This window comes from Pituophis catenifer, unplaced genomic scaffold, assembly GCF_029215685.1.
Source record: "Pituophis catenifer annectens isolate HBS135680 unplaced genomic scaffold, rPitCat1.0.hap2 SCAF_2, whole genome shotgun sequence".
NCBI classification, from domain to species: Eukaryota; Metazoa; Chordata; class Lepidosauria; order Squamata; family Colubridae; genus Pituophis; species Pituophis catenifer.
The window spans coordinates 199264110-199290307 of record NW_027256882.1 but is presented as its reverse complement, the minus strand read 5'-3'; the positions used below and the strand labels follow the sequence as shown (position 1 = coordinate 199290307).

At 38.9% G+C, this 26198-nt stretch overlaps 1 protein-coding gene across 1 annotated transcript; it reads left to right on the top strand.

Moving 5' to 3' along the window:
* The first annotated feature begins 361 nt into the window (after positions 1-361).
* MELK (maternal embryonic leucine zipper kinase) lies at positions 362-25019 on the top strand. The gene is made up of 15 exons (XM_070935435.1): positions 362-459; positions 4652-4795; positions 5662-5730; positions 6896-6988; positions 9423-9521; positions 11416-11484; positions 12312-12410; positions 13371-13457; positions 18147-18278; positions 19413-19544; positions 21074-21284; positions 22746-22833; positions 23275-23443; positions 24303-24406; positions 24742-25019. Exons 1-15 carry the CDS (start codon positions 379-381, stop codon positions 24917-24919), a joined length of 1755 nt encoding a protein of 584 aa, XP_070791536.1. The 5' UTR covers positions 362-378; the 3' UTR covers positions 24920-25019.
* The last annotated feature ends 1179 nt before the right edge of the window (positions 25020-26198 follow it).

Here is a 26198-nt window from a genome sequence, read left to right as displayed (position 1 = left end):
GGGCTTCTGCTTGGGGCATTCTGGGAATTGAAGTTCACACATTTTAAAGTTGTCAAATTTGAAAAATGCTCAGTTAGACAGACAAAAACTAGATGAGACAATTATCACCAAGTGTTTTTCCTGCAGAGAAATTTTTACTACCGTAGAACAAAAAGAAAGTAGTTAAAACAGACTTAAAGATGGGCAGAGATTAAAGAGCAAAATAGTTCTTGTGCACACAGAAATATTGGGACACAAAAGTCCAAAAACAAAATAGGGAAAGCAGTAAGCAAACAAATGCTTTCATCTTATTTATTTTGACATAAAATGACCTGGAGATGTCATGAATCTTCCATTTTTTAGGATGACTTACCTCGTATAAAAACTGAAATTGAAGCAATGAAGAGCTTAAGCCACCAGAATATCTGCCGTCTGTACCATGTAATTGAGACACCAAAGAAGATCTTTATGGTTTTAGAGGTAAGATTTAAAACCTCATACATTTTTACAATTTACATCTCAATTCTGTTATACTAGAGAAATTGCTATGGATTCTTGTAACTGCCTGGTATATTTATAAGTTTCTTTATTAAACACTGGATTTATACATTCATACCAAATAGGAGGCTGTTCGGCTTCCGGGTGAGGATTAGACATCCCTGCAAACTATTTTTAAAATAGAAAATGACAAGATATTGTGCAATATAAAAGGAAAAAAATGAAATTGATTTAGTTCTTTTACTGATGAAGATTGAAAAATGAGATTTTATTATTTGCCAATAAATAAAAGATGAGATATGAGATGAAGAGATTTTGGTTGAAATATTAGCATTGAGTTATTGAAAATGTTTGTACTTGTTTTGATGAATGGGAAATCATTTATTTCTATACTTTTCTTTTGGTTTTTTCTTTTTTATAAATATATTTTTCCTTTTCTCCTCCCCCTTCCTTTTTCTTTTTAAACTTTTCATTTACTTTATTTTTTTAATATTTGTCTTAGATTGAGGATTGATTATTTTATTTATTTATATTTAAATTTATATACCGCCCTTCTCCTGAAGGACTCAGGGCGGTGAACAGCCAAAAGTAAAAAACAGAATACAAAGTTTAAAAACAATTTAAAAATATATTAAACAATTTGGCCCAACAATTAAAATACCCCATTTAAAATTCAATTAAAATTAAACAATTGGAGAGTTAGGCCAGCCCGGCTTGTTGAAATAGAAAAGTTCTGAGGGCCCGGCGGAAAGTATGTAAATCCAGAATTGTCCGTATCTCCGGGGGAGCTCGTTCCAGAGGTGATGATAGAGATGTAAGTTTACTTAAGGAAATTTCAACTTAAATATTGCGTAAGAGGAAAAAGTATATTTTTCTGACAGACATTCAAACAGAAAAAGATCACATTTAGCTGAGATAAGTTGGAAGCGCTCATTTTTAAACAACAGAGATTCAGACTGAGTTATATGTAGAAAGCAAGAGATTTTGTGGAAAAAAATTTCCACAAAAGAAGAATTGAAAGGAATGCAAATGAAAGGATGATAGGTGTGAATAGAATAGAATAACAAAAGAAGAGATCTTTTTCCAAAACAAAAATAAATGCAGAGAAAGCAATTGATAATTTGATTTTCTTGTTTAGAGTTTTGGAAGATATGTATTTTGGAGATAGTTATTAGATATTCCATATTGTGAATAGGGAATAGATATAACCCCCCAAAACATCTACTTGGATCTCAGCATAAGGGGTATTTTACAGAAGAGAAAAAAACAGATGAAGTAACATGATTAATGTACCAGGAATTCTTGGAGAATCATAAAGAAAAATATAAAATTAAATTGCAACTAAAGGTATACAGATATAGTTGTGAATGGTTTTCCCATTTACAGTTATCAGAAAGATTTAAAATGGATAAAAAGATTTACAATGTGGAACAAAATAAGAATTTGAAGTGTAATTGTGTACTGATGATGAACGTGTAATTGCTAACATGTATAAACTTACGTTGAAGTTAGAAATGGAAGAGCAGGACAATGTATGATACATTGTATGATAAACGTATCATACAATGTATGATAGTAGACTAAGAATTTGGTTATAATATACAGATGGATCAAAGGGGGAATACCGTATGTGATCAAAAGAGTTAAATTTTACATTATATTATTGTCAGACCCAAGCAATAAATAAACATGTGAAGAGTTCAAGTTGACTACTTATTGCAATTCTATCTATAATGCAGGAATCTCCCTACCCTGCTTGTCTTCTCTGGGAACAGATAGATAAGATTCTATGGAGCTTGGGGTGGGGGTGGGGGTGAGGGGAGGTCAGTCCTGGATCTTTTGCAGCTATGCAATGATTTAAGGCTAACTCCCCACTTGATTCCTCCTCTTTGCCTGGCTGAGCATTTCTTTATGATATTAAAGAGAAATTTTATAAAATGATGTATCGTTGGTACATGATGCCAGAAAATTTATCTACCGTAGAATGCATAAAGACATTCCAAATGTACTGTATGTTAGAAATGTGAAAAACATGAAGAAGCATTTTGTCATGCTTGGTGGATGTGTAAAACTAAAAAAAAATTGAATTTAAATATATACATTGATATAGAGGATTTTAAAAATTAATATTCAATTGTAGCCAGAGCTTTTTCCTTTTAGGACTGATGAATGATACACAGTTTGAGAAGAATCATGGAAAAATATTTCATTACATGATTACTGCAGTGTGATAAGCACAAACATGGATTAATTCAATTTTTGAGGGATTTGGTTAAAATTATATGTATAGCACAGGGGTGGGTTCTACTTACCTTTACTACTGGTTTGCATCGCGCCCGCACAGATCTTCTATGATAACGTCCAGGTCAGTGGGCGGAGCCTCCCGCTGGTTTTACTACCAGTTCTTGCAAACCGGTCCGAACCGGGGGCAACCCACCACTGGTATAGCAGCCAAGAGAAAGATTGGAATCCATTTAATACATTTTTCCATGTTTTTTCTTATTTTATTGGGTTTTTTCTTTATTTTTTTTTCCCATCTATATTTTTTCTTTGAATTAATTTCCTATTATATATATAAAGTCTTGTAATCAAAATTATTTTTTAAAAAATGAAATAATTAACAAACCACTAATGTTTTCTTCTTGGCTTTTTTTGGTATTTATATTTGTTTCAAGCCAATTGTGGGATTCTCTCTACAGTGTTTTAAAGATATTCTGCCTCTAGAAATCAGCAGCATAGTTGAAAAGGATCCTGGGAGCTATTAAAAATATGGGTAATGCCAGTAATTGATGGGATATTTTTTTTCCTCTGTCATTAGGTAGTTAACCTATTTTTTTTAATAAAAAAACATTTTTACAAAGGTAATATCTGCAGTATTTTGCAGAGATTGAATTTAACAAATGTATATATGTTTCCCTGGCAAAATATAGAAGTGGAGTGGGGTCCTCTACTTATTTCTTTTCAGGAAAGTCTAAAACTCTTGGATTCCATGGTGGTTTCCCATCCCTGCTCCTAACCAAACTATTCAGCACTTTTTGCAAAGACCAGCTAGTTAAAACCAAAATGAATAAGAGAGCAGGAATTATTAATATCATTATAAATTGAATTTATTATCTGGTCTTTCCTCTGAGAGCCAGGTCAGGTGGAACTTGAACTTTGGACATCCCAGTCTTCAGTCTAACACTTTCACCATTGTAATAAATCGCCTTACTACGGAAACCAATTACTAATTTAAAGGAAGAATTAACAATTGTATCTTTATGGGTAGGTGTACTCTAATCTTTCCTTCAGTAGGCATCTGTTGTTGCTGGGAAAGAGAACAGGAAACTTACCTTTTGGTGTTAAAATCTCCAATTGTTTAGAAGGTTGTTTGTCTTCATGCTTAAATTCTGTGCTGCTCAAACAACATAACAGAATTGGAGGGGACCTTGGAGGTCTTTTAGTCCAACTCCCTGCTCAGACAGGAAACCCTATACCATTTCAGACAAATGGCTGTTCAAGCTCTTCTTTAAAACCTCCAGTGATGGAGCACGTACAACTTCTGGAGGCAAGTTGTTCCACTGATTAATTGTTCTAACTGTCAGGAAATTTCTCCTCAGTTCTAGGCTGGTTCATAAATGGATGAAGAAAGAAAGCAAAGAATCTATCTGACTTTGCCCTCCATGGAGTTCCCTGGATTACTCTGTCTCTTTCTTTGAACAGGAGTGATATGCTTTTGGCTCTGGCCATGTCCACCGTTCATATCGGCTTCATGCACCAAAAACATATGGAACCAATCAACCAATGGAACAGCTTGCCTTCAGAAGTTGTGGAAGCTTCATCACTGGAAGCTTTCAAAAAGAGATTGGGCAGCCATTTGTCAGAAATGTTGTAGGGTGTAGGGTCTCCTGCTTGGGTGGTTGGGGGGGTTGGACTAGAAGACTTACAAGGTCCCTTCCAACTCTGTTAATCTGTTAATATAACCCTTGAAAAATTAATGAGCGGTATGCATCTCTCAGCTGTCTACCAAGGCTTGGAAAAGAGGTTCTGTTAAATGCTGATTGTTTTTCCTGTCTTCAATGTTTTTTGGAGAGCCAGCAACATTGCTTTTGGGTGTTTTTTTTTTTTTTTTTTTGGGTAATTCCAAACTAGCCAATTTTTCCCCAAACATCATTGCTCCTTTCTTCCTCTGCAGTACTGCCCTGGAGGAGAGCTCTTTGATTACATAATTGCAAAGGACCGCTTAGCTGAAGATGAAGCCCGCATCTTTTTTCGTCAGATTGTAGCTGCAATTGCCTATGTACATAGCCAGGGATACGCTCACAGGGACCTCAAACCAGTAAGTGTAGACAGCAATAGCCTACTGTTCCTGGAATAATAAGCCGAATCTAGATTGGCGCCCAGATGGTCTTCACTGCTGGCCGTTGGTTTTATTTCTATTTAGAAGCCTGCAGCCAAAGAACTACATGACAGGTTCAAGCCAATTTATAAAAAGCCTCACTGCCAATACATCTGTTGCTCCATGGCTGGCATTGGAAATCACGAATGCCTTCTGAGTTCAAGGCTCTCTGATCTGCCACCCATGGGCCTCCAAGTTTGTCTGCCTAGTCTTTCTTATTAAACTTCCAGCTTTTTCTTGGCTCCTCTCTTTGCCTGTCCAGTTCTCCCTGTCCAGTTCTCCTCCTCCTCGACTTCTTTTAGTTTCGCTTAGAGCCTACAATCTTTTCTCATTTTTTAACTAGCCCTCTTTTTGCCTTGGTGCATTGTCTTATCTGCTAGCTTCAAATTTTTATTTAATTTCCTCTTCCTTTGTTTTCCCCAGTCCAGTGTCTGCTTTGTTGTCTCTCCCTAGAGCAGTTTCTCAACCTTAGCAACTTTAAGGTGAGCAGACTTTAAACCCAGAATTTCAATTCTGGGAGTTGGAGTCACACATCTTAAAGTTGCCAAGGTTGAGAAGCACTGCCCTAGAGAAAGACTCATCTTTTCTAGACTTCTGACCTTCCAAAACTTCTTCCTACATCTTTACATTCTCTTTTTGCAAGATCTCAAATTTCAGCTAAGCCAGCGATTCATGTTTTGTATGTATAGGTGTGCATTTGATTGAACTGAAGCTTGAGGCTTCCTTGGAAGGAGCCGCCTTTACTGCCCATAGTTACTCTTATGCTTCATTGTACTTGTTCTAACCTGTCGTCGTTCTTCTTTTAGGAAAACTTGTTGATTGATGCTGAGCATAATTTGAAGTTGATAGACTTTGGTCTCTGTGCAAAACCAAGGGTGAGTATAAGCTTAATTTTGCTAGAATTTCTTTGCCAAAAAATAAAAAAAAATATCAGACAATATCAGTTTGAATAAGGAGAGAAGTCTGCAGTTTCATCTCCAAACAAATCATACCTATATTTGCTCATGCATTCTGTTTGGATTCTTCTTTCCCACTAGTGCCCTACTGAAAGTCAGTCATGTGTGTGACAGAAGTTTAGAGTCTTAGTTTCAAGAGAAAGTCAATTTAGCATAATGGTTAAGGCACCAGGATAGAAACTGTGCGACTGTGAGTTCTAGTCCTGTTTAGGCCAGCTGGATGACCTTGGGCCAGTCACTTTTCCTCAACCCCGGGAATGCCTAATAGCAAAATCCAATATTGGTTTAGAATATCTGGATCTTGATCTCAAATCTTCCAAAGCTTTTTTTTTTTCTTACAATTTAAATGTATGGTTTAAATATAGCTATAGAAAGCAAAATAAAAACAAAATTCTACCATAGTTTCAGGTATTCCCACACCTCATTTTAGCGTTGCTGTCACCATGTTCATGTCATTTAATTACATCACATATTTAATATAGCAATAGCACTTATATACCGCTTCACAGTGTTTTACAGCCCTAAGTGGTTACAGAGTCAGCATATTCCCTGCAACAATCTCGGTCCTCATTTTACTAATCTGGGAAGGATGAAAGACACAGACAACCTTGAGTCGGCCAGACTCATAATAACAAGCCTCTTTTTTTTAAAAAAAAATAATAACTTGTGCTATTTTCCTGTGATGGAATCTTTCTTTTCTCCATTCTGAATGCACAAAGACCAGCAGCATCTTAAACCCCAACTTGCACATGCAGTAGCCTCTCATTAACTGAATTTTGGGTTGTTTTAAGCACAACATGGTCTCTATTTGCAACTTGCACTAAATTCAAAAATTCCATTGTTTGAACTCCCACTAAAGGCAACCTACTTGTATGCTCATGTGCATGCCAGATAAAGACAATAAAGAGACAAAAGACAAATTGTGTTGATGTCAACAGCTCTTAAGTGTGACAAGCCACTCTGTTTTTCTCTTAGGAGCTCAGGTGTTCAAGCCGACAAGATCTACTCAATTCAGTTTTCATACAGAGGTGAAGTGCCTGTTCTGTGTTGCAGACTTTGCTTATTCTTTTTGTTCCTTTTGTAGGGGGGTCTGGATTACCAGCTGAACACATGCTGTGGAAGCCCTGCCTATGCAGCACCAGAGTTAATTCAGGGCAAAGCTTATATTGGCTCAGAGGTATTGTAATAGGTGCTTTGGCCTCTAATTTCTTTTTTTACTCAGCCTCTCAACTGAACTCTTTCAAATTTTCCTCCCAATGTATCACTGCATGAATCTAACAATATCTAAGTTTTAAAAAGGGATAATCTTAGAAAGCCACAATTATGTATAGATAGGGTGCTTGTCCCATCCCCCCCCCAATTTTTATTTATTTATTTATTTATTGGTTACTGGTCACCTTTTGTATGCTGCAGCTTTTCTCCCTGTCTTCTCTCCTTCAAAGATTCTATACAGGTGGTCCTTGACTTAGGACCGCAATTGGGAACAGAAGTGCTAAACAAAGGGGTTGTTAAATGAGTTGTGCTCAGTTTTATGACCCTTTTTTGTCTCAGTTGTTAAGAGAATTACCGCAGGCATGTGAAACGTGCAGTCATTTAGCAAATCCAAATTCCCCCAATGACTTGGCTTGTTGGAAGCTGGCTGGGAAGGTCATGACATGACTCCAGGATGTTGCCAAAATCATAAATATATGCCGGTTGCCAAGTGCCTGAATTTTGAACACACGACCATGGGGTTGCTGCAACAGTCATAAGGGCAAGGATCTCTTGTAAGTCACTTTCTTCAGTGCCATTGTAAGGTCAAGTGGCCACTGAATGAATAGTTGTAATTCGAGGACTACCTGGGGAGGAGGTCTGATTCAGGTGCCTTCCCTAAAGACCTGAAAGCTGCCCAGCCCCAATGCTCTTTCCTCTGCATTGATCAAACCAATATCTGAAATGCATCATAAAAACTTTTTAAAAAGCTGCTGTTTTCTTCCATTGACTGGAAAAAAGAGAAATTTTCTTCTGCTAAAAAAAATGCATATTGTTGTATGCTTCCATTTGCTTCCATTTTAGGGATGGAGCTACTTATATTTTAAAGTGCAAGTGTTTGTCTCTTTCCAAAACCATGGCAGACCGCTGTTTTTATTTAGTTCTCTGTACGCTAGATCTCTACTGTGATGGCATGCATGGCTGATAATACTGCGGAGAATCCATCAGGTCTGGAGAGGCTTGGTAGACAACTAGAAGGGTATGGATGATGCAAATCAGGTGTAGTGATAGAATTCCTGATCCTTGAAGACCCTTGCCGTTAATCGATTCCAAAATGGATTGGATTCAGTTGAAATCTTTGCCTCTTTCTCTTTACGTTGTCCTGAAATTAAAATCCCTTTTAAGAGCATAAGTGCTAAAGAGATCTTCCAGTGCTAAATGGATGCGGAACCCTCCTGGTTGTTGACAAGTGAGGATGGCCACATCTTCCCCATACTACAGTAGCCATGTGCCTGAGCCATCTGAGGGTCTCCCTTTTCTAGCTTTTCCTAAAGAGAGGAGAGGAGACTGGCAGAGGTGGCAATAATTCTGATGCTGCTTCTCTTGCCTAGGTCCCTGCCCCACAGTTGTGAGTTTGGAGCACTTTGGAAACTATAGAGAAAGGCTGAGGTTTGCTGCTTCCCTTCCAAGAATGTGTTGTTTCCCTTCAAGGTAAACTTTAGCCTTGGAGAATATTTGTAGCTCAGGATTGACATGAGGGGTCCTTGGTGTTCTCTGAGCTTGCTTGTTTTCTTGCCGACATTTCATTACCCTAACTAGGTAACATCATCAATGCTAGCCTAGCACTGATGTCTAGCACTAGCACCGATGATGTTACCTAGTTAGGGTAATGAAACATCTGCAAGAAAACAAGCAAGCTCAGAGAGCACCTAGGAGCCCTCATTTTTTGCCTTGTTTCCATACTGATACTATAAATTGTGAACCGCAGAGAGAGAGAGAAAAAAACTGCTTTTCAATGCTGAGTTTCTACGACACTTTTTTAAAAATGGCAAGAATAACCCACCTCTCTCCAACTCCAACACTACAGGTTAGTCCTCGACTTACAACAGTTCATTTAGTGACGGTTCAAGGTTACAACAGCAGTGAGCAAAGTGATTTATATCGGTTTTTCACACTTAATGACCTTTGCAGCATCCCCACGGTCACATGGTCAAAATTCAGATGCTTGGCAAGTGGTTCGTACTTATGACTGTTTCAATGTCAACGAGGAAGCCAGATTCACTTAACAACCCTGTCACTAGCTTAACAAATGCAACAGTTCACTTAACAATCGTGGCAAGAAAAGTCGTAAAATGGGGCAAACTCACTTAACAAATGTTACACTTAGCCACATAAATTTTGGGGCTCAATTGTGGTCGTAACTCGAAGACTACCTGTACAGTATACCTCTTCTCTGGGGTGATATGTTCGACATCTTAAATATAGTGCACAGAATTATTGAACCTTGAGGGTTTGGCAGCCAATTAGGCATCACAAGATTTTAGCCACTTAGTGTTTCCGGGTTCTTGGTTCAAAGTGACTCAAAACTGTTTTACAATTGAGTGGGATGCCTTAATCACGATCTTTTTTTATCATCTCAGGCAGATATCTGGAGCATGGGTGTCCTTCTGTATGCTCTCCTTTGTGGATTTCTACCATTCGATGATGATAACATGATGGCACTCTATAGGAAAATTGTGGTATGTATCCCATTTTCAAGACCCAGGCCTCTCTGTTTAAACAAGGACTTTTATGGAGTTACTGTGTGAGAGGCCTGTTCCCAAAAGGAGAATTTTGGTTTTTTTATTACTTGGCTGATCTTACAAAAAGTAAGATTGGAAACTCCATAGTATAAAAGCTGGATTCATGTTACAACTGAAATGCTAGTGTTTTCTTACTACTCCAAGATAGTAATACTATATTTTAGCACAAGATGTTCAAATGATCTCTCTCCTCTTCTCTTTCCCCATGGTGAGAGGTATAGCTATGAACACCCACGTAATCAAATTTGCTTTGGACAGTTTCTTCTCTTGCACCCTGTCCCGGTGTGTAATTCCATTTTCCCCCCCTTGTAATATGTCTTGCCTTTTCAGGGTGATATCAAGAAATGGGAAAATTATGGAATGAAATGAAGGGTACTAGCCACCCGTAGAGTGGAAAATGTGGTTATTTCTAGACACTGCAGGTTTTTTTTTTTTTTAATCTGTTTCTTTTCCTATCTCTTAGCTGCCTCTAGGAATCAACGACATCCGGGGGGGAAACAGGCAAAACTCAGTATTAAAAGACATTAGATTGGGTAGCACGCTGAATTTCAGTTGGGATCAGTTCTTTTAGGGAAAAGATGCTGAATGGTATTCAGATTCAACCGCTTAAAAACAAAGCAATCATGACGGGGGTGCAATTCATATGCCTTGCATTTGTCTTCATTTGCTATACATCCTGTGATTCACGTATGCACAGTTGCCTAAACGCTTCAGCTGGTAGCCTCAGCTTCAGCCGAACAGTTCCGGCCAGTGTAATCATGTATAGGTAGTAACTTATTATCTGGAGTATTCTTGTTGTTCCTCAGTAAGCCTCTTCAGCAGACAGATCACATGCTGTGCAGGTAGATAGTCTCCAGTTCTCTCCCAGAATCATTTGTAATATATGGAAGACCTTGGACTTTTCTCTCTCCCTCTCCCTCTGTCCCTCTCCCCTCCCCAGACTTGATTTCTGTGTCATTTCTATGATTTTAAAGTGCACACCACAAAATGATTGATAAATAAGCAGCTTGAAAACAATGCAGTAATAATTAGAAACCAGCATTTTTTCATTGTTTAAACTGGGCATCTTTTTTACCTCTTGCTTTAGGAAATGCAGTACACATACGATGTCTTTAGCAAAGTATTTGACAAAATACTCCGATATTCTCGTTAGCAAACTAGCTAATGGTGAAAGCCATTTGGGCAAGATGGTATGGCAATTAAGGAGAGACATACCTTGCTCACCTAGGACTTTTTTTTTTTTTTTAATTTGATTTATATGCCGCCCTTCTCCGGAGACTCAGGGCGGCTTACAATGCGCTAAGCAATAGCCTTCATTCTTTTGTATATTTATACAAAGTCAGCTTATTGCCCCCACAACTGGGTCCTCAATTTACCTACCTTAGAAAGGATGGAAGGCTGAGTCAACCTTGAGCCTGGGGAGATTCGAACCTGCAGTAATTGCAGGCAGTTGGTCTTAATAACCAGCTTAATAACAGGGTGCCTTAGACCACTGTACTATCAAGGCTCTTAAAGAGTGTTCGCCAATTATTTGTTTTCTGAGGTTGAGGTGTCAGGCAGGGTGCTTTCAAATCTTATTATGGGCCTAATGCTCTTTAACTTATTTATAGTTAAGGATCAATATGTAAGGTACATGAGAGAGGAAATGTCAATAAAATGAAAATAAGTAATAATTAATCTCCAATATGTAGGTGGGTCTGCCCAACTGCATTCAGTTTTAACATATTTAAATGATGTTGATTGAGAGATAAAGGTGATGCTTGTGAATTTGTGAATGTTGTAAAATTGGAAGAAAAGTTCATTCAACTGTAATGTCTTTTTTTTTCTACAGAGGGGGAAATATGATGTCCCCAAATGGCTTTCACCTGGCAGTATCCTGCTTCTGCAACAGATGTTGCAGGTAAGCCTCAGACACAAGAAAAGGTCTTTCTGGATCACAAACATTCCAAGATATCCATACTTTGTTCAATGCTTCCCACTCTGTTTCTGTCAATCTTTGTTTACAATGACCCGCTTCCATTGTTCTGTTAATCTACAGCTAGTATTGGGGTATTCTGCCTTTGAGTATGGAAGTTGTATTACTCTGTTGTAGCTAAAAATCAGTAGACCTGTTTCCTGTACAGTTGTTCAACTAGCTCAGATAGAATAATTTACTTTGAAGGGCAAAACCATTCAGTAGCCTCAAAAATAAGCGCTAAAATGTCTGAAAAACTATGGATGCTGTTCTTAACAGCACTGCCTTCTCTTAGTTTCTGTGATACCTTTTCTAATCCCTATACAGGTAGTCCTTGAGTTACGACCACAATTGAGCCCAGAATTTATGTTGCTAACTGAGAAATTTGTTAAATGAGTTTTGCCCCATTTTACGACATTTCTTGCTAAGTTGTTAAATGAATCACTGTAGTTGTTAAATTTAACATGGTGTTAACTTGGTTGTTAAGTGAATCAGGCTTCCCTGATTTTGATTGTCAGAAGGTTACAAAAGATGGTCACATGATCCTGGGACACCGCAGCCGTCATAAAGATGAATCAGATGTCAAGCATCCAAATGTAAATCGCATGACCATGGGGATGCTGTAACAGTCATAAGTGTGAAAAATGATCATAAGTAACTTTTTTCGTATTTTCGAACAGTCACTAAATGAACTGTTGTAAATCAAGGACTACCTGAATATGTATCTATCAGGTGTCTATATTTTAAATTGTGTTTCTTTTCTTGACCACTAGGTGGACCCAAAGAAACGGATTATGGTGAAGCATCTTTTAAATCATCCCTGGCTCATGCAGGGCTATTCCTTTGCTGTCCTGTGGCAAAGTAAATATCCGGTGAGTTGATTAACTTATATTAATGAGAGCATATATTGGAGAACTTAGGTTCATGTGGTTAGTGAATAGTTTAATCACCAATTGCAAAGGAAACATACTATTAAAAAATTTTAGATTAAGGACTTAAAACATTCTGAATAACACGATGGCTACCATGCTATTCTTGTATCGAAAATTCTCTGCTGAGAAATCTTTTTACCTCTGAGTTTCTAGGGTAAAATCAAGAGATACCATTATTCTACCAGTTGCAATTACAATCTGTCAAAATGTACATGATCCTCGGATTTTGGGAAGAGCAATATAAAGTATTGATTTCAGCTATAGCTTTCTGTTACATCTACAGCTATAGCTTTCTGTTACAACTGTTAAATAGCCCTAGTACTAGGGCTATTTAATGTAATTTAAAAGCTATTCAAACCAATCAAACTGGGCAGTTGTCAAAATAAATGTTTTTCCAATGAACATTTCCATGGCCCCGATTCTCTGAAGACATAGTTATAAGGAAACTGTCTTGTAGATCAGAAAGCTTGGCCAGCATTATCTGTTCTGATTAACACACATTATCCTGGGCAGTAAGCACAGATCTTAAAAAGGCCCTCAGAAGACTGTGGGGAGAGCCATTTGGATATGCCACTTGAAATTAAGGACTTTATCCTACTGTGCGCCTTCCCCCCCGTCCCCCAAACCCCCAGTGTTTACCTCTTCTTACCTGTCAGAACTGGCATTCTTGGCTTTCTCTAGCTCAGTGGCCCCCAATCTTTTGGGTACCAGGGACTGGTTCTGTGGAGAAAGTTTTTTTCTGTGGACTGGAGGAGGCGTGGTTTTGCGTGCGGCATGCATCCTGCGGATGGGGCTTTACTTGTTTGTGTGGCCCAATTTCTGGCAAAATTGATGTCATTTTTAAAAAAAGCTTTATATTTTCAAATCTTAATTGTAATATATAAATGTTTTTCCTCCCAGCTTGGGTGCCTTGATGAAGATTGCATAACAGAACTTTCTGTGTTTCATAAATGTAGCAGACGAAAAATGGCAGATGTCATTTCAGAGGTAATGTTTGTTTTTAATCATTGTTGGAGAGTCTAGGGGAGTAAAAATGCTTCATATTTAGAGCTAACATATTTTGACCTTCCTTTAAACTTGTAAATATGTTTGTAGTATAAACACTTGAGAGCCTTTTCTGGAAGTTTGGAAAGTGTTCCATGTAGATTGACTTCCCATTCTCAAAACTTATGATTTCAAAGAGCATCCTTGGAAACCTGTTTGGGAATCTTCTATATCCGTGATGGCAAACCTATGGCACGGGTGCCAGAGTGGGCACGCAGACCCCTCTGCGGGTACGTGCGCAATCGCCAGCTGCTCTTCTGGTTCCAGCGCGCACATGCGCACTGGCCAGCTGGTCTTTGCAGGCTCTGGCACACAAGAAAACGGCCTGAAGACGGCCCAAAAAGCGGCCTGGAAAATGGCCTGGAAACAACCTGGAAAACGCCCCCAAAAGCGGCTAAAACCGCCCAAAAAACAGGCATGCGTGTGCCGGCCAGCTGGTCTTCGGGTTTCCAGTGCGCGCGAACACCAGCTGGCCAGCACGCATGCTGGCGCACTGGCCAGCTGGTCTTTATGTTTCCGATGTTCTGGCACACATGCATGCACGTGCATGCACACACGGTCCAGTTTGGGCACTTGGTGGCGAAAAGGTTCGCCATCACTGCTCTATGTCAGCTGTTAAATATCCATTTATTGGGCATGGCAACTGGGAGGAAAATTTGGTGTCCATTTCAGATTGCATTCTTAGCTTCCACAGATCAGTATCAAAAATTAAAGACTTGAATCAGAAATTTAAGCATGTGAGATTAAGTCCTTCTTCCACAAACAGCTTCTGGTCCAATGTCTATTCTGCTTCTATTCTTTGTATGTATTTAATTTTATTCATTTAAGTTTCTAGGGCAAACAGCCCCACTCCAAGTAGTTTACAGCTCCTATATTACAATATTAAGATTAAAACAGTATAAACACAGCAACCATAAATCTGTCATCCAAAAACCAAAGTCTATTAAGCCACACAGTGTCATTCTGATTATAGCAGCAGAGAAACATGTTGATAAATATCATGGTCTTTCTCCCCACATATTCAGGCATCACTTCCCTTGGAAATAACATCACAATTCTGTTTCATCCCCCCATTCAATGACAGGAAAGCCAGATTATTATTGCTCTGTGAAATCCTGATAGAAAAGCGGGTAGGCTATTCTAGAGGTGTTAGGGCCACCAGCAACTAAGCTTACCCTTGGGATTCTGGTGATAGAAGTCCTTCAGAGGTGGAACCAATAACATGCCCTTCAGCTATCTCAGAGGAAGGGAAAATTCTATCCAATGTAGGCAATCTTTTAAAAATCCAGGAATTAAGTTACATATAACTTTAAAGGTAATGACCAGAACTTTGAATTACGCTCAGAAGCTAATTAGCTTAGCAATCAAAGTATCTACTACAGGAAAGGTGTCAGGTGGGCAAACTAATTGAGCCCATAACTACCCAAGTGTGCTGCATTATGGACCAGCATAGCTTCCAAATGGTTCTCAAGGGCAGCCTCATGTAGAGCAGGTTGCCATAATCCATCTGTAAACCCATCAGCTTTTTACCTGAACCAGAACATTGCAATTTGAACCGATCATGGCCTAGCTGGCTTGATACAATCTGTCGTGAGTGCCAGGCTGTAGACCAGACATTCACATCTGGCCATTTTATAGCCCAGACAGGTACAGACATAGAATCCACGTTTTCATGAAGTAGATAGATTCTCTGTGATGCATACAGAAAGCAGTCCCAGCCCATTCTTCTATTTTGGCTACGGAAAAAGCAAGAAGGTGATTGCTGGACCAAAGTTAGATTAAGAGGAGATTATCATTGTTTCCAAGAGTCTCAGATTAAATCTTGGAATTTAAGAAAAAAAAATCCAAGAAGATTGAATTTTAAGAAAATATGCTTGAGGTAGGACTTCTGGAGGAAAAGAAAAGGAATTTGTTTTGGTGTTTGTGCTCTAAAAGTCTCCTATCATTTCTCTGTGCAAATTCAGTAATTGTATGGACTTTGGCCTTACATATCAAGTAATTCTGTTTTTCTGTGATTTGAAATAATAATGTAAAATCCCACTCAAAGATCTTTACAATGAACTATTTTTTATTTGTAGCCAGCACCATCTTGTGGTCTGCCTAGAGCACTGTCTTTTCTTTTGCAATTCTCTTTTACAGCTGCTTCCCCCCCCCCCCCCCCCATGGCCTGGATTGATCTATTTATTTCCCTCAACCAGGAATGTTGGCTTTAAAACTTAAAATAGTGCCTAAGATTCTGCTCAATTTTAAATGTGTATACAGTTTGATTTTGTTTTTGATGGGGCTGGGTCTCGTGTCTTGACAATGTATGGTCAAGAGATAATGCGAAGGTTTCTCTTTTCTCTCCTCTCCTCAATATTTTAATCACCAGAAAGAGTACACGTCAGCTTTGGAAGCCATATTAGGCCAGAAGCTTCCATGCTGCCACCTTCTCGTGTGGGAAAATAGGAGGGGGGATTTAGTAGAGGGGTTGTCTTTAGATGTAATAGCATTCTTCCTGTCGGTCAAGGTCAGGCTGATCCTGCATCTGGAGAAGGAGTGGTCGGAGTGCTGTCTCGAGATGGGATGGATGGTGATTGGAGCATGTGATTGACTGAGGAGTGAGGGGATGATTTTGGGGTTTTTGATTTACTGAGGGAAAACCCGGACTTCTCAGATTCGGATTTCCCCAGATGTGCCAGTTTATCTATTCTAGTAAACAGAACTTTGAAAAATGCTTGCTTCAGAGTTTAACTTGGGGGTTTTTCTAGAACGCTGACAGTACACCATACCAGGCTTAAGGGGGTAGATACCCGTGAGGGCCTCTGGAAAAGTTGTGGTTGGAGAGATTAACAAGCCCCTCCCACTAAGTAGGAGGGAGAGTCAGGTGCGTGAAGAGCCAGAGGTCTTCTATTTTATGAGCTGGACTGTGGCTTCCACTACACAGTCCCTGTTGTGTTTTTGGGTACATACATTAGATGAAGTAATGGCACATAGCGCTTTAAAGAATTGACCTCGAACTTACTTCTGAATACACATTGGGCCTTTGGGCCTCGTTAGCATGAACCAGCATCATTTCTCCATGTACAAACATTACCTCACTTTCCTTTGCTTGAATGAGGCTCAAGTATAGCCATATCACTAACTTCAAAGAAGTTTGATCAGAATCTCAAATTGATGTTTGTTTGTTTGTTTATGGAATACCTCTTCCATGGAATAACTTTCCATGATTTTTTTTTTTTTAAATGACTGGATATCTGCATGAAGAAATTTATTGTGATGCTGTATACTTAAATTATCCATATTGTCAAGGACAAGATAACCAACTCCTTGAACTCACTTACCATTGGAAATGAAATATCCACATGCCAAATATTTTTGAGACTCGTTTGAAGATGAAATTCATTGGCACACCAAGAAAATATATTATTTAGCCCCCTTGTTAAATGAATTATTCAATTTATGAAGTCGTAAAATACAAATATCTGGATTTATATGTATATTTATTTATTTTGTTACTTTTTGGTCCAATCGACAATCCCAAGATACAAGATTCTGTTCCCCTAAAGCAACATAACACATTAGTAGCTATTGATTCTGTGAGGTAAGGAGTCGTTTGTGAAAGAAGAGTCTGTAAAATAATGGCTTGGGTGCTGCAGAGGTTCTGGTTTGAAACTTACAGAGCACACACACACACCCCACATTTAGCAATGCTGAATTAAGTTTTACTGTTTCAAACTCTTTGCCTTTTAAAAATGCTTTCCATATCTGTTGTAATAAAATGCTGCATTTCCTGCAGAGGATTCTAGTTAAAGAGGCTGTCTGTTCATTTGAGATGCTAGTCAGGCTTGTTAGTTTACAAAGGATATTAAGAGCACTCTTTAGACTTTCCTAGAATACCCCAAGGAGTCTTTTATATCTATATTGGTAGAAATGGATGATAGTGATGGGTACGCCTTTTTCCCAATACTGGTTCCATTGTTGAGAGCAGTCTGTTTTTTCTTGTTGCATTTTTGCAAATATATGTGCACTTCATTGCTGGTATGCGGGCACTAAATTTCATATCCCTTTGGAAAATCATGCAAACCTAAATTCTTAACTGCTCAGGCTTCATCTTCATGGCAATCAGCTGCTTATTTCATGGTAAGAATTTGCATATTTCATGGCAGATTGACTTGAAAAATACAGACTGTTTTATGATTATGAAATTAAAACTAAAGAGGCTGGAGGTAAGACATGAATCTCACAGATTTTGTGATCATAAGGTAGGAATGGAATTAATGAGAGTTTTAATTCTGCTAAATGTATCTTAAATGAGCAAACATGTCTCTAAAGGGCCAAGATTGGGGGTAGGAAATTCTATAAAATTCTGTAATTTAACTGAAAGACTGCGGAGTAATAAAGCCTTGGCTTTTGAGGCAGGTCACAGATTCAAATTCTGAATGTCTCTTTCTGGTAAGGGGGCAGGGAGTTACTGGAGGAGGTTTGAAGTGTGAGGCGTTTTTCTCACAAGCTGGGTTGCTGTTTGTCTTTTCAAGGAAGAGTGATGACCTGTAGCATACATTTAACTGAAAAAGATTCTAAAATACAAGTGAGTTGGGTAAATTGTTTTTTTCGAGAAACAAGTAACCAGAATGTATGTTTCTTTATTAGTGGAAGTATGATAATGTATCTGCAACGTACCTTTTGCTTCAATACAAGAAGACTCATGGTAAACCTGTTCGCCTGAGGATTCCTTCTCTGGCAGGAGAATGTATGAGCATCACACCATCCAGAGAAGGAAAAGTATGTTGTCTATTTTTATTGCTATCTAGTTTGCTGGTATTCCAATAATAATTATCATGGGGGGTGGGAACATCCAGTGTTTGCAATGTGGCTTGATAATGCTCTGAATTGTGAACCACTCAGCCTGCCACATATTCGGTTTAAGTCATGGCTTAGCAAATCTAGCTGTAATATATACAATCCAAGGCATTGTAGAATGCTCCAGTTACTGCTGTATTAAAACTAAGCTGTTTTAAGTCTTTGTGTGTATGTGTTGTTTTGAGCCATTATTGATTCCTTGCTAGTGCTGGGACAAGTCCCTGCATTTTGGGGCAAAATTTCAGAAGTAGTTTGCCCTTGCTTGCTTGCTTCCTAGGGCTGAGAGAGAGGGATAGCCCAAGATCACCCAGCTGAGTTTGTGCTTAAGGCAAAAATAGAACTCATGATCTCCTGATTTCTGCCCACTGCCTTAATCACTATGCCAAATTGGCTCTCTGTTTTAAATCTTAGCAAGGTCAAAATATCAAACCATTTGATAGCATTGTTCCTTTCCAGTTGGACAACCATTACCCAGTTTTGTTTTGTTTTTTAAAAAATGGGAGTTGCAATTCTCTATGTACAGGGCAAAGATCTCACTACACTAGCCATCCTTATATTTCATCAGTGATCAATTTGTAGTTATAAAAATGGGACTTGATGGGAAGTGGATGAGAGTAATATACAGACTCCTGGTTTACAAAATAAATGTTCCAAGTATATTGCACTTAAGGCCTTCTCTTTAACTATACTGAAGTCAAAGCAGGGGTGAAATCCAGCAGGTTCTCACAGGTTCTGGAGAACCAGTAGTGGAAATTTTGAGTAGTTCCAAGAACCGGCAAATACCAGCTCTGGCTGGCCCCAGAGTGGAGTGGGAATGGAGATTTTGCAATATCCTTCTCCCAGGAGTGGGGAGGGAATGGGGATTTTGCAGTATACTTCCCCTGCCACGCCCACCAAACCATGGCCACAGAACCGGTAGTAAAAAAAATTGAATTTCACCACTGAGTCAAAGTGCCAGACTGAATTATTGTGCCAAGGGACCTTCAGAATCAATCATAGACAGTTGTGGATTTGTGTCTAGCTATACATTACTTCTGAAACAATTCTTTTGTACAGATAAAAAAAGCCCTGAGTTATGAAGATGGTCCAGACAATAAAGAATTCCCCTATGTATTTGGCTCCATGGAATTTCTAACATCGTTTGATGAAGGTCAGCTTATGTTAGGAAATACACCCAGACCTAAGCAGGTATCTATAAATATTAACCTTTTATTCTAATTTATTTTCTCAGTAGTGTATTTAAGCCATTCTAGCTTTTGGTTTGTACTCTTTAGAAAACATAATCTACTTGAATCTTTGCTTTTTATAAAATTGCTTCTGTATGTAGGCATTTTATATTGATTTGACTTATATGCTGCTTTTCTTGGGGAACTCAAGGCACTATACATATTTTCCCCATAACAAATCTGTGCAGTAGCATCAGTTGAAGTGGAGAAAGTGGTCCAGGGTATGTCTATAGCTGAGGATAGATTTTAGGATATGGGACTTCCCACTTCCGGTTCAACAACACTAACCACTACACCATGGTAAGCAATTGTATTAATAACAGTAACAGAGTTAGAAGGGATCTTGGAGGTCATCTATCCAACCCCCTGCTCACACAGGAGACCTCTACTAGGGATTCGAACCGCCGAACTGCCAACCTTTCTGATCGACAAGCTCAGTGTCTTGCTTCAAGACACTGGGTCTTGAAGCAAGTATTGCTTGACATATCCCAGATTCAGGGGTAAGAACAAAGATTTAGGCGGGTGGGACCCGATTTCTATGAGAAAGATCAGAGATCAAATTCTTGGCTTCTCCCAGCAGGAGAAATTTGTTTGTAACCATGGAAAATACTGAACTAGACACACCTGTAGATTTATAGATGGTTAATGGCAGCCTTCTGTAAAGGGCATTTCAAGTCAGGAGAAGTAGGTATCTTCTAATCAACCCCTGGATAGGAGGACAGCTGTAAAGTACACTGAATTTTCTTTTAGAAGATCAAGGTAAAAATATATAGATTTATATTGTAGATTATTATTGGGATAAACTAGTTAATGTGGTGCAAGAGCTCAATAGATATGGAAATAAGGGTGACAAGCTACATTTGTTTCTCCAGAGCTCTTAGCAACGTGCTGTTAAATGTCAGCAAATTGTGGTCCTGGTCTGTCACCAGATACCAGTGGCACCTTCTATACGTAAAAATACTGTAGTGTCAATTGGATAACATTTATGAATTTACTAGAACATTTTGTAAGGAAGAATGTTCTCTGGTTTCATACTCATACTCTACATTGCTTATATGTCAGTGCCTTAGATTAGATCAGATCAGATCAGATCAGATCAGATCAGATCAGATCATAGACAGTTGAACTGGCTTTGCCACTACTGTCTTAGTGTTCCTATTTTCTGTTTTCTCCATTCTTCCATCTGAGACTGATAGCAGAGTATCCTGTAAGAGACCTTCCAAATTCTAGTAGCTGGGCCCTCTTATGCCCTCTAATATGGGAGCTTGCAACCAATAAAGAGTTGAAAAAAGCACTGATAGAGAGCTAACTTGTTTCTTGGTGAAAAAGATACTCGAGCTTGTCCAATTCATAAATAGGCTGCTCCACTATCTAGGATTTATGATGGTGAATAGATAAAATTCTGAGTGGTGAATAGATAAAATTCATGTTCTTCACATAAAATTGGAAACCCTTTGTCTAAATATCTTTTATCTATTTATTTATTTTAAGAATCCAATGTTCCAGGATAGGGGAGAATTCAGTTCGCCGTTACTTTCTGTGCCCAAGAGAGGAGCATCAAAGAAACGTGCCAACAAAGAGAATGCTGGTGCTCCAGCTGCCCAGGAAGAGCCCTTTGCACTTCCTCCACCCAAGACGCCTACTTGGGTCATGACTGAGAAACAAGTGCTAACATCTTCCAATTATACTGTTCCACTCGAGGGTATGATTTGTAACTATAGAGAATGGATTGAAATGAGAAGGTTTGAACTGGCTACATGGGGTGTGGACTTGAGAACAAGCTACAGGCTTACCTACTTATCCTGAGGCTACTATCAAAAATGGCACCATTATTTTGATGGGAAGTGTACATTTTATTTAAATACCAAGTCGATGCAGCCATTTTATATAATGCACTTATCCAATCATTTCTCTCCAAAAGACACATTAAGGGTTTATTTTCAGGGAAACACGATATCTGAGTGATCAGCCTTGCTGGGGGTCCCCCGCCCCTCAAGCAGCAGACGGAGGCAGAGGTTCCGGGGGGAGGGGAGGCATGTGATCCTGACCTGCCATGCTGCACCAACTCTCGGCTTTCCCATGGTGCTCCCAGATCATGTGCCTCCCCCCACTCCCACCCCCGTGTCTCTGCCTCTATCTCTGGTAGTGCTGCCACGCGAAGATGAGCCGCCCACCCTCTCCAGCCCATCGACTCGGCTTCCCCATGTGGCATGTACAGATTGCATGCCTCCATCCCACCTCTGTCTCCACCTGTTTCTTGGACAAGTACTCACCTATGTTGCGCGGGCTGCGGCTGCTGCTGAATACTGTCAGCCCGGTGCTGGCCATGCCTATCCACAAACCAGAGGTGGGGGTCCCTGTAACAACCGGTTCACCCAGAACCGAAAATGTGAGCGCCTTCCACGCATGCGCGTGGCATCGAAAAAACAGCAATTATATAGGATGGGATAACACCAGGGTGGGTAGGCGAGCCCAGCCGCTGGTCAGAACTACAGGTTTGTCTGAACCGGCAGCAGCCCACCTCTGCCACAAACCCCACCACCTCAGGTAATGAGAGCCTTAACTCGGGCTTATTTTGGAGGTAGGGCTTTAGCACGCTAAAAAAATCAGGCTAAGGCTTATTTTCTGGTTAGGGCTTATTTTATTATTATTTATTATTTATTTATTAATCAAATTTCTATACCGCCCTACTCCTGAAGGACTCAGGGCGGTGAACAGCCAAGATAAAATACAGATAATGCAAATATTAAAAGTCCCTTAAAATTATTAAATATTTTGGCCGAAACACAGATTAAAACACCCAATTTATAAAATCAAATGAATTAAAAATTTAAAAGAGGAGAGTTAGGCCAGGCCAGCCTGCTGATAGTGTTTTCAGGGAAACACTATTTATTTCAACTTCACTTTCTTTTAAAATGTGCAAAATAACTTCTTTAACCCTCCTTTCAAACCAGACTGAATCTGGTCATGTCTTCCCTCCCTCCCCTTCCATTTTTTTCATGTATTTAATTTTTAACTTAAATCTTTATTCATTTTTTTCTGGGACCACTAATCAAAGATCAAGTGTTCTTTGTTAACTTAAAACTAACATAAGCATTTGTATAAGAAGAAATAGTTATCTTTCTAAACCTATTGATTCAAACTTGAATGGTTCTTCTTGCAGAGAAAAATCCAGCCGCCCAACCAATGCCAGTAAATACTCCTATTAAAGCAGATGAGCTGACAGCCGGCGTCATTAGCCCCGAGAGAAGGTAAATGTCCAGCAGTTATTCCAGTCTTAATCCTTATATTGGTAAGAAAAGTGCTTTTTGCCATGTATCAGTGCTGGCTGCGTTAAACCTATTTAAATCCTTTCTTACATTTACCAACAAATATTAAAAGGCTGTGGGCCTTTCTTTAAAAACATTACACACTTCAGCAGTCTTGGATGCATTCCTATTTTCCATAATTAAAATTCACTTTTGTGCCCCCAGAGAATTGGAGCACATATATAGTTCTCTCTCAAAATCCCAAATGACTGTTGTGCAGCAAACCCTCCTTTTTCTTTCTTTCTTACTTTTTTTTTTTTTTTGCTAATTTCTTCCTCCTTCCACTTCCTGCTATTGAAACAGAAATGGAAGATCCATTGTTGCTCTAGCTGAAGTGAGCAGTATCCAATCTACTCACCTGCTTGCTGTTTCTCATTATGACAGGTGTCATTCGGTGGAGCTGGACTTAAATCAGATGCACCTGGAAAGTAGCCAAAAACGAAAAGGAGCCAAAATGTTTGGGAGCCTTGAAAGGGGCTTGGATAAAATGATCACAATGCTTACCCCTAATAAAAGGAAAGGTTCAGCTAAAGAAGGTCCGAGGAAGTTAAAGGTATGTTTGTCAATCAGACTAATTCAGATGAAATAGATTGCAGGGATCAAGGGAAACAATTGATACCAATCCTTGTTTTGGCTGCAGATTCCCAAATATGAAACTGGCTCTTCAAGAGAAATGAGCCGTTTTATCTGATAAGAAGACCCATAAGACCCATCTTACTACTGACACACAATCTTTAAAAAATACAATCAAATGGTTTCTTGTATCTTAGGTTAGCTAGCTTGAAGGACTTTCGATCCGTGATCCCAACCTTTGCAGAATTGCAGGCTTGGAATAACTACCACATAACGGATTAAGCATACTCTGCATATAAAACAACAGGGCAAAGTTGCCTTTTTTCCCCAAAGGTTTTCCCAGGATGCCTCTAACTGAAATTAACTGATTTTCATGTGGCCGGTAGGTTCTAGCATTTTCATTACTGAAAGGCAAAATTTGGAGTACAAAATGCTGATTTAAATTCAAATGTGTTGTGCTTCCCCCCCTCCTGAAAGAATGCAGGAAATGATCTGGCTTCTCAACAAAGTTAGGGATAATTGTTTATTACCTCCCATACAAAAAACAGTACTCAATATCAGTTCCTAATAGAAATGCTCTATTTTGATTTTATCCTGTTAAGTTGGCTTCTAAGGGGCATCTAGTTGGCACTATGGAAACGGATTGCTGGTCTCAATAGGTTTTTGATTTGATACAATTCAAGTGCATTTATATTTTCAGGTTCCTAATTTAAATGCAGGAAATTATCTCGGAAGGATTTTCCACATGTTAGTTTGATCTTAATATACAGTGCATAAAGTGACAGAATATCTTGCTCTGGGAAATAATCCTTTTCTTTGTTAAATACTTTTTCCCGTAGGCTCACTACAATGTGACATTGACTAACTTAATAAATCCAGATGAGCTGCTACAGGAAATAATTGCTGTCCTTCCAAAAAAACAAGTTGAATATGTACAGAAAGGGTAAGTATGGTAAATATTCTTGAGTTCTGCCCATGATGGTGATAGCTTCTCTGAGATCTGGGTCAGGAATTGCTTTATGCCAAACTCTTGCTTCATGTCATATTCAGAAAAAATATTGCCTGAAATATCAACATTCCCGGTCTGAAGCTGCTCATTTTGTCCTGTGCGGCAGATAAAAACAATCCGTTTTGGCTTTCTTATGTCTTAGTGATGTTTATTGGTTTTTCAAGAGAGTTGAATCATTAAATCTTCCTGAAAATAAAAACTCAGGATTCTTTTCTTAAAAGATTTGCCAGTCAGTAGCTTCACTTTTGCTTCTTTTTTGTTTTACCCAGTTATAAACTGAAGTGTCAGACCCAGTCAGACTATGGCAAAGTGAAAATGCAGTTTGAATTGGAGATTTGCCAGCTAAGCAAACCTGAAGTCATGGGCATTAGAAGGCAACGGTTGAAGGGCGATGCCTGGGTCTACAAAAGACTAGTGGAAGACATCCTATCGAGCTGCAAGTTATAGATCTCCTAGTTTATTATGAATAAACAGACTGTTTTATCTATGCTACCCATGCTAATTTCAACCCGTTTAGTATATTTTGTTTTAAATAGAAACTTTTTTGTCAATAAATATGGCCTACCATGTCTTTGTCTTCACTTTGTCTTTTTATGCATTAATGTGATTTCTGTCTCTGTGTGGATGACCTTGGGGATCGAAAGGAAGAAATGCTGCCTAGGAAACAATCAGACACGAGAGGCAGGAGCTCCAAGTGGCTAAATGGTCAGAGAAAGAAACTTAGGAAGGACCTTTCCCTAATGGATCAAGCAGTTAAAAGTGACAGCAGGAAGTTGGCACCTTCATCCTTGCAAGAGTCTATTAATGTAGCCTTACAATAAAGCAGAATTAGTTTATCTAGTTGTGTTTCCTGGCTGGCTTACCTGGGAGGACTGTCATTGAGCTTGCTCATCTGGAGGCACAAACTTCCAGCCACAATGTTTAACTGCTTGATCCATTAGGGCAGATCCTTCCTAAGTTTCTTTCTCTGCCACCTAAGTTTCTTTCTATGCCACTGAGGGCTCCTGCCTCTCTTGTCTGATTGTTTCCAAGGCATCATCACGACTCCTCTTTCCCCAAGGTCATCCGCACATTCCATTACACTGTGGGAATGAACATTGGATTGCAATTTAGCAAATCAAATTCTCAGATTACTACTTTTGTAATTACATGTTGCCAGCAACCATGGATTTCGGGAGCAGGGGGAATAATAATGGCCTAATCCCAAATACCTTACTTCATCAGTCAATAGACATGATTTGCAGTTCAAATTAATTAGTATCGGTGCTTAAATGTAACATGTGACGCTTGTGTGCTGTTTTCATTTACATTCATTTACTAATAACACAGTGTCACGTTATTTATGACAATACTAATTGTTATGTCATAAATCCCAGCATTTGAAATGCCTGCCTTATAATGTTCCATCTGTTTCCCTATAATTGGATAAAGTCTCTAAGCTTCAGACTGGCTGGTAGTAATAGCTACCAATAACTATAACAACCTCTTGTTTAAAACTTTTGTTCATGTTTTCTGATCTTTTTTTGTTGTTGCTGCATTTCATTTTTATCTTCCTCCCTTTCTCTGAACTGTTCTTGACAAAGTCCCATATCTACCTGCAGATAAGCCCATCCATAGATAAATTGATCCTCAGTTTTTTATAAAATAACATGAAAAATGGGCTACCTGGGGATAAGCTGACCCTTGAAAAATTTTGTATGTTTTAATTTTCACATTGACCTATCCA